The sequence below is a fragment of the Miniopterus natalensis genome, chromosome 16 (genome assembly GCF_054644295.1).
Source record: "Miniopterus natalensis isolate mMinNat1 chromosome 16, mMinNat1.hap1, whole genome shotgun sequence".
NCBI lineage: Eukaryota > Metazoa > Chordata > Mammalia > Chiroptera > Miniopteridae > Miniopterus > Miniopterus natalensis.
In genome coordinates, this window is record NC_142096.1 from 15,773,758 (window position 1) to 15,786,304 (window position 12,547).

Here is a 12,547-nt window from a genome sequence, read left to right on the forward strand (position 1 = left end):
TGGCAGCGGGAAATTTCACCCCAGGTTGGCACCGCCACCAACCTAATTTTCCTTTATTTGTGGACCGTGTTTCCTGAACTGGGCAAAAAGGAAGAGAACCTGCTGAATGCATCTGAAATATATCCCAGCAATTTCTCCTTTATCTTTGGCACATAGACCATTCCTTCAAGCTATGGATGCGGAATCCAAAAAAAAAGTTCCTTTACCCCCAAGAAGCAAATGTGGAGTAATGGTAAAAGCATTACGTTTAAATCATAAGATTAGGCCAGTCATTGAACTCTAGTGTGAACCTCCATTTTCTTATATAGAAAATAGCACCCACTTCTTTAACTGGTTCTGGGAGGAATATCCAAGATAATATGTATGTAAGGATTCTGTGCATTATAAAACTTTAATCAAATGTACAGAGTTGTCTTTAGTTTAATCTGGGAATTGAAAAAAAAGATTTGTTTTCAACTGTGTGCAGATTGCTTTTTTTTTTTTACCCCAAAAGTATGTCTTTGAACTTGATCAAGGCTAACACACATTGTTTGGTTTATTTGTTGTATCAGCTGCAAGGAATTCCGTTATATAAACTACAGTTTATTGACCCATTACTGTGGACTGTTTCCCTATGACAATATTATTACAGTGAACATTCTTTGTATGTCTCTTTGCAAACATGAATGAGCGCTCTTGTAATAGCACTTAGATTTGTTGGAGATTAAGGAAGGTGCATCCTCAACTTCATGAAGAAACCCCAAGTTGCTCCTCTAGGTGACTGTCCTGATATCTTCTTCCTCAAAATCTGTATGAGAGTCAGTTCCCATTTCACCAAGACCCTTTGATGTTGCCAAATGTGAGCTCCCTCCTTTATTTGATGACTGTAAAACGCTGTGTCATTGTTATTTTAAAGAGGACTATCCCTCCCTGCTAGTGAGATGGAGCAGTTTTTCCTTTGTCTCTTAGCCATTTAGATTTTTTTCTTTGTAAATTCCTGTTTATAAACTTTGCTGTGTCTTTGTTATACAGACTTTTTTCCTCATTGATTTGTAAGTGGTGTTATGTATTCTGAACACTAACCCTTTATTAACAATATGGTTTGCAAATATCTTTTCCTGGTCCCTGGATTGTTTGTTGTTGTTTACAGGAATTTATATTGCCTAGAAATTTGAATTTTAAAGTAGTGAAATTTAATATTTCTTTGAGCGATCGTCTTTCATATTTTTATTTATCACTTCTTTTAGCCTTGATTTACATAGAAGAGCCTTTTTAAATTTTCAATTATGTGTGCAGTTTTTATCTTTTTCTTCTTGACATTATTAATTTTATTATACTTTATCATGGAAGATAGTCTGTAGAGTACCAATTCTTTGATATTTGTTGATTGTTTGATATGCGCTCTGGGGCCTTCTGTCAACTTTTATAGATTTCCATGTAGGTTTTAGAAGAATGTGTTCCCTAATTGTGAAGTTCGGAATTTTAGATATGAAGTCCAGTAAGTGAAATTGTAAATTGCATTGTTAGAATCTTCTTTATCTGCATTTTTTTAATCTTTCAATTATGAGATGGATATTTAAAATCTTCCACTCTAATTGTCAAATTGTCAAAATCTGTTTGTAATTCTCCATTATATATCCTGATACTGTGTAGTAATATGCAAAAAAATTAGAATAACTGTCTTCCCAGTGACTTGCTATGTCAGCATTTCTCTTTTGTATTATTTTTCTGATATATATTTTCTTCATTCTTTTTGTTTTAACCTTTTCATGTCTTTATATTTTACACGTGTCTCTTTAAATAGCATATGCCTGGATTTTGTTTTTAATCTGGTTTTACAATCTTTCTTTTTAGAGTTTAGTCCAATGTATTGTTTGTGCTGACCTGTTTGGGTTTATATTCCTGTATCCATCACCTTAATTTTTGTCTTCTAGTTGTCCTTTAGTGTGTGTGTGTGTGGCTTTCTTGGTTGATTGAGGTTTTATTTATTTATTTGCAATTTTTTGCTTTTTGCTTTTATTCCCATTCTTTCCTTTCCCCTTCACTAATTTAGAGATTATACTCTCTCTACCTGTTCTTTTAATAGCTTACCTAGAACCTTTAATAGGCTTATTTAACTTGACAAAGTAAAAAGAACCAAGATTTCTACCCTACTTTGAGCCTATGTTTCACACGTGTTCCTCGAGAGATCATCTGTGCCTGCTTCTGCCCAGCTCCTGAGTACACAACCAACTGAAAACCGCCTCAGGTTTAACCTTGGAGTTTTGTTTGATCCTCACAAGCAGTGTGGATTCTAGTCCCTAGATTGTCGAAGAATCAGCTCCTGGGTAACACAGCTCGAAAGGGAGATAGTGCCTGCCCCTCGCACAGCTAGAGGGAAAACAGCGTTGTGGCCACCCACCTGCTAGGGGGCTATTTTCTCTCCTAGCTCATTTGGAGCACAGCCTTTCAAGCTCTTCAACTTTAATGAACGTTTCATATCCTACCTCCCCCCACCTAGCATAGACCCAAGTTCATATTTAATTGCCTTGCGGGGGCTATTAAATCCAAGCTTTGCAGTCAACCTCAACCATCTTCCCAATCTCTCTCCAGGGCAGTTTCAGCCCACATGCCTGCTGCTCTGGTTTTTTTGGTTTCTTCTCCACTCTCGGTACTTAAAGACTCAGTTCTTAATTACAATAATGTTTATTTTATTTTAAACGGCATCAATAAGCTTTTTTTAGCTGGAGGCTTTTCAAGTTTTTCATTTGCAATACTGCTGGAACAAGTTATAAAATATTTACATATGACCTAAGAGTCCAACTTTGTAATGAGAGGGAAGCAGCAGAGAAGTAAAACAAAAGGGTTGAGCTCTGACTTGCTGAGAAAAAACACACCAAAACATGTAAAATGGAGAAAGGCTATTGAAATTTTTAAATATTTAAAGCATCATAAACTATTTAAGAAATAGTATCCCAAACAGTATGTAATAAACCCTGTCCAATGGTTAACATAGTTGTGATTATCTTCTCAAGAATTTATACAGTAGTATTATGTGCCAGTAAAACTATAAAGAGCTGTAGGGAGACATGGGCAAAAGCACCATATTCTCTTTGCCTGGACTAATCCTTTATTAAAAGATGGAATTTTATATCCGCAAATATTTGTTGAATTCTTGTCATGTGCTTAGTGATGAGGGTCAGGGTTAAGATGGAAAATAAGTTTAGAAATGTAAAATGATCCCTGGCTTTTAGACATGGTGCCTCTGGCATGAATGCCTGTGAGGCAACTAGTCACAATCCTTTAAGGTGTGTAAACAAAATTAAAGAGTTGGCCAGACAAGGTATATTACTTGGGATGCATTGGACTTGCTGCAAGAAACAGAAAATTTGACTAACACAGTGGTGAAACCCATTAGGACATTTGTTGTTTGCTCCTCAAAAGATTTAGAGGCTGCTCACCAACTGCATTAAGGACCCAGATTGTTCCAGTTTTCCAGTTTGCTTTTCTTTGGCTTGTTGCTTTTTGATCAAATGGGCTGAAACTGAATAGCATGCCCATTTCTAGTTGCAGAGGAAGCTGGGAAAGTAAATCTCTGTCTTTTTTAGCCTTTTATAGTAGAAGAAATAAAATGGAAAGAAGTCGGGGAAAGACTCTTTGGTAGCCAACCAACAATGTCATCCACACTGCAGGAAAATATTTGCATCATCTAGAACAGTTAAAGATGTCCAAATTATAAAGAATATCTGCACATTAAAGAGAAAAAGGCATGCAACCCAATAGAAAACTCTCTCTCTCTCTCTGTCTGTATGTATATGCATTGAGATAAAATGGACAAACATGAAAAGATGCTCAATCATAGTAGCTTTAAGAGAAATAAAATTAAAATAAGAATAAGGTATTACTTTTACCAATCAGGTTGGTAAATTGTAGTTTGACATCAAATATGAAGGGTTAGTGAAATAAGGGTCCTCTTAAACTCTTATTAGATGGCATAGCTTTTTAGGAGCACAATTTGAGAATGTATTTGCAGATTTGTTAACTTTCATTTATAGTCCTAATTGTTGCTACCTTAAATGTTAACATTTTAACTTAAATATTAATGTGTATATTTAAAGGATTTTAAGGTTATTAATTGCATTATGTTTAAACAGCAAAAAATTGTTGGGGAACCTCCTATATTTCCAATAGTGGAAGAATGGTTAAACTATTATGTATCCATCCATGGTTTTGGACAACTATGCAACTCACCAAGAATAAGTTAGATCCAACTGTTATATTATGGAAAAATCTCTAAAACATTAAGTTAAAAAACTCAAAAAGTTTGAGGTCACATATGCAATCTATATACATCAAATAATACCACAAAAATACTATAGGTAATAATCTATAAAGATAGATATATACATGTGCATAAAATGAATTATATAATTATATTTAAAAGTCTGGAAGGTAAGCAATCGACTGATATTGGGAAGGGGAGCGAACTAAAGTGCTTAAAAAGGAAGCTGGAAGAAACCTTAAAGATCATCTGATCTAGTCTTTTCCAAGTGATGTAAGACGATGGTACCCGCCTGATTTTCAGTAGTCATGGACATATCAGAAAATAAATTGGAATCACATAGTGAGAAAGATAGTGCATTTTCAATGGTCTTTTAATCCTTCTGTTCAGGTAAAAGTGATATTCTCAGTTTGGTGCCAATATGACCATTCTAGTACTTATTATTCCTTCTTTCAAAACTTATCTTTATTGTTGAAAGTATTACAGATGTCCCTCCCCCCCCCCCCCCCCCGACCCCTTCCACCCTGCTGCTGCTCCCTCCCCAGGCCTATTCCTTTTTATCAAGAGCAAACTTTCAACTCAGAAATTTCAATAGAAACAAAATCTAGCTTAACCAAATAACATTACTTACAATTTATCTTTAAGGTCACCTTCTATTCTTAGCAAGTAATACTTTTTTTTTTTTTAAATATATTTTTATTGATTTCAGAGAGAGGAAGGGAGAGGGAGAGAGAGAGAAACATCAATGATGAGAGAGTCATTGATCGAGCCCGCAACCCGGGCATGTGCCCTGACCGGGAATCAAACCCCAATCGCCTGGACCCTAGGTTGACGCTCAACCGCTGAGCCACACCTGGCCGGGCAAGTAATACTTTTTTCCATTCACTGTAGTGCTACAATATTTGATTTTAAAATTGATTTAAGTGAAATAGTCAATTAAAAATATTCAAAGGTTATTATGCACACATATATTTTCATACATATATACAAGGAATATATGTTTGCAAAGAATACATATATATTATGTGTTGACATGTACCATATAAAGAAAAATGCTACTAAATAAGGTAATCTCAAAGTTGTGGTATAAGACATACAATTTTAGGTTAGTGGTGTATTTTATTATTTGCATCCATTAATAGTAGTAGTTTTATATCACTAAATTTTAAAAAATCCTATAGTTTAAAAAAGGGACATCTGTAATACTTTTGACAATAAAGATAAATTTTAAAAAATTAAAAGATTTGGCATAGAAAGTTGGCTCAAACTATGAAATGATTAGCAGGGAAGTTGGGTCTGCATGACAAATTTCTAGTTAAGGATCCTGTTGAACATATATCATTACACATTGTGTTGGCCTTGATACAAAATAAAAATTACATAATCCATATTATTAAGGAAAATGGATGAAACAGACAGCTTTAAGATGTGTCTTTTTGCTAATACTTAACTTCTGTTTGCCAGGGTGGTCCAGGACTCAGAGGACCGAAAGGCCAACGAGGAGAGCAGGGTCCAAAGGTAACGTTGTCAATCTCAGTATCTCAATACCTCTCTCTCCTTCCTCTCTCCTAACAAGCCATAATAATTTTGGTGTTCAGTACTGTCTACCCTTTGCAATCTAAAGGTCCTTACATTTTTTTCAAAGTTGCGCCTAAGTCTTTCCCCTTATTCTTGGACTTGTGGGGTTTTTTTGTTTTCTTTTATCAATAAGAACATTTAATAACTTAGTGAAAGGAAGGGTTTCTGGGTCAGAAATGGAACCACCTACTTTCTGCCCTTCTACTCTGTTCCTAATTCCTCAATAATATACAAACAATATATATTAAACTCTTATAAATATTAGTCCTCTCTCTCATCCATTCTTTCTTTCTTTTATCTACCACAAAGTTGTTTGGGGGAACACTGAATCACAACCAGGCAGCAGTCCCTCCCAGGTAATTACTCAGGTTGTAAATGTCTCCTCCTTTCTTTCCACGATGCATAATCCCCCCACTGTGCATAATCAGACACGACTCTGTTTTCCATTCTCACTGCTCAGGTTGTACACTGTACAAAGGCAACCAAGAGGACCCAGCCATGCAAAGCTATGTCAAGGCACATGTTTTCCTACTTTGCACGAAAGCACCGCGAGGGATGGCAGAAGCCCAGCCACTAACTGAGTTCAGGCTTCACCATTTTCTCTCTGGCTTTTGGCAAAACTTCTAACTAGTCTCCTGGCTCCAGGGGCATGATTTTCTGATTGATTTTTCACATCTTCCCCCAGATTCGTTCCTTTAAAGTTATACTGGGTCATATCACACTCTTAAAACCTGCAGTCATAGGCTGTTTGCCTTGAAAATGCAATTCAGCCTCCTTGGCATGGGATTCAAGGCCCTTTATAATTTGACTCCCTGTCTCCTTTTCACCGTGTTATTTCACATGATCTGCCCTCCATCCATCTTGCTTGACTTGCTGCCTCAATGTGGTTCCTTATTGAACTTGCATAGTGTTTATTCTTGGAGAAGAGAACGTTGCAAGGTTTCTTACTATAAAATTGGAAACAAGTGAAGCAAGGCAGGACAGAATGTGTGAGGGGGAGTAATAAATGAAAGGAGGCTGAAGATAATTATCAGGTACTAGCCAACTCAAAACAGACCAGAAGATATCTCCTTTTTTGTTTTGTTTTCTGAGATTGTGACACACTTTCTCAGGCACAGACATGATATATCTTACTTGGCTTCACCTCTTATTTGCTACAAGAAGGCCAGTGGTTTGAAAGCTCCTTCTCAGAAAATGATACACTGGGTCTTGCTTGGTTTCACCCAAGGGCAGTGCCCACGTGCTCCTGTAGATGCTGGCTCCCTCCTCCCATCACCTCTAACACCATGACCCTGTTGTTTAACATTCTCACTGAAGACATGGTAGGAATTCATCGGTGTTTGATGATCTCAAGATTTACCTCTTTCTTTTAATAATCTGTTCCCCTAGGACCACTACTGATGTGGTTATTTCTGTGTGATGATTTTGATGAATCACAGATGCAGGTATGTAGTGGTTTTAGGAAAAAGTCTTACTGGAGAAAGGATGCCCACATGTCCATCAAGGTGGACAGTGTGGGAGCAGATAAACTTTACTTTCCAAATGAAAAGCCCCAATTTGTATTTTTTTTTATTTTTGTGGCTTTGAATTTCAGTTGTAGTAAATAGTTAATAATAATTTAGAAACTCAAAACAGCTCTGTCTCTGGTCTCTCCTCGTCATTTTTATTATATACTTTATAGAATAAAATGGGACCACCTACTTCCTGCCCTTCTACTCCATTCCCAATTCCTCAATAATATGCAAACAATATATTATTAAACTATTATAAATATTAAGTAATATTTTTAAATCTCCTCCACGTCTTCTCTATCATATTTTCAAAAATCTAGCTACCTCTCTTCGCCTTCTCTTATACAATGTTTCTTATAAGAATAGTTTTCATTCAGTGCTTCTACATCCTCACCTCAAAAACAATTCTTTTGGGGGATATATAAATATTCATAGCATCTTTATCCACAATTTTAAAAAAACTGGAAACAATCCAAATGTCTCTCAACAAGTAAAGGAACAATTTTCTGTCTATTTATGCAATGGAATATACTCAGCAATTAAAAGGAACATACTACTGAAACATGCCGGGCTGTGGGTGAACCTCCAAATACTCTGCCACATGAAAAAAGCAAAATCACAGGAGCACACAGTGTACAATTCCACTTATATACAACCCAAATCATTTTTAACCTATAGATGATTTCTGTTCCTCTAGGAGTCCTGTAAAATTGCTTGTTAGTCACCAGTTATCTCCTTGTACCGAATCCATGGACTGTGGTTTAAGTCTTACCTTATTTGAGATCTCCACAGCATTTGACATGACTGTCACCTCTCTATTGGAAATTTTCTCTTCTTTTGGCCTTTCCATACCATTCCACCTCTCTGTTTTCATTTTCTTCCTAACACATAGGGTTTTACATTTCCGATTTCTTTCCGAGGCTTCTCTTCCCCTCCCTCTGCCTGATAGTCATCTAACTCCATCAGTTTCCTCTTTCACTCTATCACCAGTCTCCTTAATAACCTCCTTCATAAACACATCTTCAACTAATCCAATATCCACCTCAGCTCAGAGTTCTGTTGACCCCCAAATAACTAGGCGTTTCCACATGGTTATCCTCATACACCTAAAACTTACCAATTTCCAGCACTCATTATTTATTCCCACTTTACACCATTTTGCTTTTTCTTCTGTTTTGCTTGTCCTGAGTAATGGATTCGTCAGTCTCATGTTTAAGATGATACCCAGGTGCTAGAAGTCTTAGTTTATGGAAGATTGGCTTTTGTTGGAGCCACAGAATGAGAGAAGGGGAAGGAAACGAGGTTGAGGATAAGTAGGTTTTCTGGGTCTGCGAATACAGAGGTATGTAGTTTTAGCCAAACCATAACAAGTTCCAAACTGTAGAATTAAGAGTTGCTAAAATGAGAGGAATGTCTGGGAAGAAAGGAAATCGAATAATGTTGAGGCTAGGGAAGGTCATTCAGTGACCACGGAAGAGGCAAGGGTGGTGGCTGGACTATGACGATGAAGGAGCAGAGGGCGGGCGCAAAGCCTTCGATGAGTGCCCGGAAAGGGCCATGCGGTGGGGACCTGACAGCAGTGAAGGTGGGGGGAATGCAGTTCAGCTGGATGGTATCAGTCTTTACAGGCCAGGAGGGTGGTCTTGAAGCATTTCTATCTTTTGGATTTGTTATGGAGTGTGGGAGGTCTAGTACCTCACCTAATTGGCATAGCGTTCTTATTTATGGAAGCAAAAAAACCCATTAAGTTGCAGCAGCCCCTGTGTGTTTACTCTTTTGGTTTACTGATGACATTTTGCCTGGGAGGTGGATCATCTGAGGCTTAGTGTCTTGTTATCCCATGAATATTTTATGTCTAAAGAAAAATTATTTAAGGAAATACATTATAAGTGCCCTAGGCAGAAATACCTTCTGGGTACCAGAGGGTCTAACTTACCTCTGGGATGACTTTCCTCTCTTGCCTTACAGGGACCAGATGGCCCTCGGGGTGAAACAGGCCCTCCAGGACCTCAGGGTCCCCCTGGACCCCAAGGACCAAGCGGTCTGTCCATTCAAGGAATACCTGTGAGTTGTGTGTAAACATTTGAATAGGTTTTTATTATTATCATTTCTCCATGAGTTATAAGGAATGAACTTTTATCTTCTGTGCCTTAATAATGAGCCTCGGCCCCTATCGACTCCTACAAGTGAGAACTGAGAAATAAAAGTAATGACATTCACTAGCCAATTTTGTTCAATGGTGGGGTCTTTTACAAACACATACACAGCTAGGGAGTAAGAATATTCACGAGCAGTTGGTCTATAGAATAAAAACAGGGCCTGACAGGTATTGCCCATTTTCTCGTTTGACTAAATCCTTACCGTTAACAAATGTTATGCAAATTTAAGTTATTCATTATGTATTTGTAGTGATTATGGATAAAGATTTATGAAAGTCTTTTCCTTGCCATCTTTATCTCAGTAAGCATCAAAGTGCAGTACACTAAGTATGAGTTTTAGGTGATAAACAGTGAACTTTTTACAGCCTCATTTTTTTTTAAAAGCTCTTTGGACTACCGAAAACAAATTTAATTCCACTCATTGATTTTCATTAAACTTACCATAGAGATCTAGATTTATAAAATAAAAACCAATCTCTGTAATTAATATTTGAAGCAAACAAATCCTTTGAAGCCATTTTTAGCAGTCTTTCTGTGCATATGATATGCCTGCCTGGCTAAGTTTTCTTTTCCAGAGTTATTTTCACATTTTAGAAAGCACTGACATGCCAACGAGTGGAATTACTGCTGCTAATGATAAGCATTTGTTGCGGTCTTGCTACCTGCCAGTTTCTGTGTTTGCCTTTCCATTCTTATAAATTTCTAGCCAAAGCAAAACAAAAATCTATATGGATACTGGTTTTAAAATCTAAACTAGAAACAATATGGAAATGTTCAAGACTCCCCTCCACATATTTACTGTATGGGCTTAGCCATATCAGACTGTATGCTCTGTGTTTAAACTGCTCTGCTATATAAACGCTCAGCTTAATAGGAATGCTTACATAAGTAGTATAGCGTATGTGAGAAGTGAAACATGCTGTATTTGGACGTTAGCGTGAAAGCAATTTCATGTTGAAAATACTGGAACAGTCCGTGGAGAAGAAGGAAAGCCTAAGGATCAGACTATGTGAACCTAACCCCGTGTGCTTTTGAACATCCAGGGAATGCCAGGCGAAAAAGGAGAGAAAGGGGAGACTGGCCTGCCTGGCCCACAGGTATTATTTCTGTTTTTTAGCCTATTGCTCCCAGTTCTAGACTAGAGCTACACTAAGGGGGACAAAGAAAGACAGTAGTTCTGAAGTCAACTGGAATCTTGGCGATAAGTGGCTCCTATTTTAAAGATGACTGGTCTGCATTCATTTACCTTATGCCCCCCTAAGGGTCGTACTGACGGTCTCAGGTGAGCCCTGGTGGGGGACATTCCTTTCTCGTGAATAAATTGTGGGTTCTGAATTGTCAGTCGCCTCGCCTTTATGCTTAGGTTTGGTGGGAGGCCTTGATCTACTTCAGCGAGGCTGGGAGAGGGTAACTCATTTCCGTGGCTCGGACTCTTATCTTGTCCTTGCTCTACACAGGGCGTCCCAGGAGGCGTTGGTTCACCAGGACGGGATGGCTCCCCAGGCCAGAGGGTAAGGACTGGACCAAGGTTGGTTGGCAGCACAGTAGGTTCCTCACCAAGTCACCTTTTGCTTCCAGCAGGTTTCTATGCAAAGAAGCCAATCAAACCAGATGGTTTTCTCTTCTTTTCCCTCCTGTCTATTTATAGTCTATCTATCCTGCACCTATTTCCCTTCACTTACATCTTCTATGTCTGTGACTTTCATCAAAACCTGGGAACTTCCATCAAACCTTCCCAAATTAGCAACACCTCTTTCTGAAGGTTCCCATAACCTGAATAAACTTTGCACTGAATCGTGTGTATTAGTTGAGTAGATTTTCCAATTTTTTTAAATTCTCAAGGCACAAACCTGAAGGAAATCAAGAACTATGAATCAAAATTTAAATACGATGATCTGCAGTATTCTCCATTTATTTAATGTATGTCGATTATTTTTCAACTTGTTGAAGCCAACAGCAGTCAAAGAAATTAGAAGGGTGGCGAGAAGAGGGAAGGGGGTGACATTTAGTGTTTCTTTGTCAACCCCTTCACTGAGCCAGGTTTGAGGTTCTTATCCTCAAAGATTTTGTAGCTTAGTGGGAGGAGCTATAATAATGCTATGATGGGGTATTTATAGAGCCCCATGGGAACACAAAGAATAAATAACTAATCCAGACTTGGAGGGTGGGAAAAGCTTCCCAGAGGAAGCTGATTATCAACTAAGAGAGTGAAACTGGTGAGGTGTATGAGGAAGGAAAGCTATAGAAAGCAGAGACATGGCATATACACAGGAGTGAGGGTGAACAGACGGTGGGCATTTCCAATATTGCAGATAGTTCGGTATGGCTGCAGATTAGAGTGCAGGGTGTGTGTGTGTGTGTGTGTGTGTGTGTGTGTGTACATGCACATGTGCACATACACTTAGGAGTGGGGAGATTCTCGAGAAATGAAACTGGAGAGGTAAATAGCTATTTACTTAAATCATCTATTTTCTTTCACACCAGGGATTTTGAGCTTGATGGGAAGGCAATAGGAAGTCTGAGTATTGATCATGGGAGAGAGAGACCGGTCTTCCCTAAACTGTCACTGATTTAGACATGTAGGCAGCTCCACAGTTTCTCTCAAGACTGAATTATATGGAGTGGCAGCCACTTAGATCCAGTCCAGTGAAGGACAACATATGGGCATTCAGTGGCGTCTTTGGTATAACTTAGCATTAGGTTAAAAAGCAGTTGGTGAAAAGACTCCTCTATTGAAACAAGGCCTGCCTTTAGCTCAGGGCACCTATACCGCTCAAGAATAAGGAGGTTGCCTTTTCTATAGGAAGCCAGGTGTGGGACCTTAAATTCTTTCCATGGTTTTTTTCTTTTTTTCTTTTTCCACCAAACTTTCATTTGCTTAAAAACTCAGTTTAGTCTCTGTCCATCAAATGGAATTACTCAGTCTGCAAAGCATGGCCAGGTGAATGTATCTAAAGGAGACATTTTCTGAAAGTTAGATTTATGTAGGTTTCTTGTACATGTGGAAGGAGTGTCTAAAAGTATTTATATGTTTTGGCAATGGGCTTAGGCTAAGATCC

General features: G+C 38.0%; 1 protein-coding gene across 3 annotated transcripts in view; it reads left to right on the forward strand.

Annotated features, from left to right (window-relative positions):
* COL14A1 (collagen type XIV alpha 1 chain) overlaps positions 1 to 12,547 on the forward strand; it is a 158,824-nt gene that overhangs the window by 107,711 nt on the left and 38,566 nt on the right. For all 3 annotated transcript variants that reach the window (XM_016207753.2, XM_016207755.2, XM_016207756.2), the window contains exons 37-40: positions 5,705 to 5,758; positions 9,298 to 9,393; positions 10,532 to 10,585; positions 10,946 to 10,999. In XM_016207753.2, the coding sequence (XP_016063239.1) occupies positions 5,705 to 5,758; positions 9,298 to 9,393; positions 10,532 to 10,585; positions 10,946 to 10,999 (258 nt within the window). The remainder of the gene's footprint in view (positions 1 to 5,704; positions 5,759 to 9,297; positions 9,394 to 10,531; positions 10,586 to 10,945; positions 11,000 to 12,547) is intronic.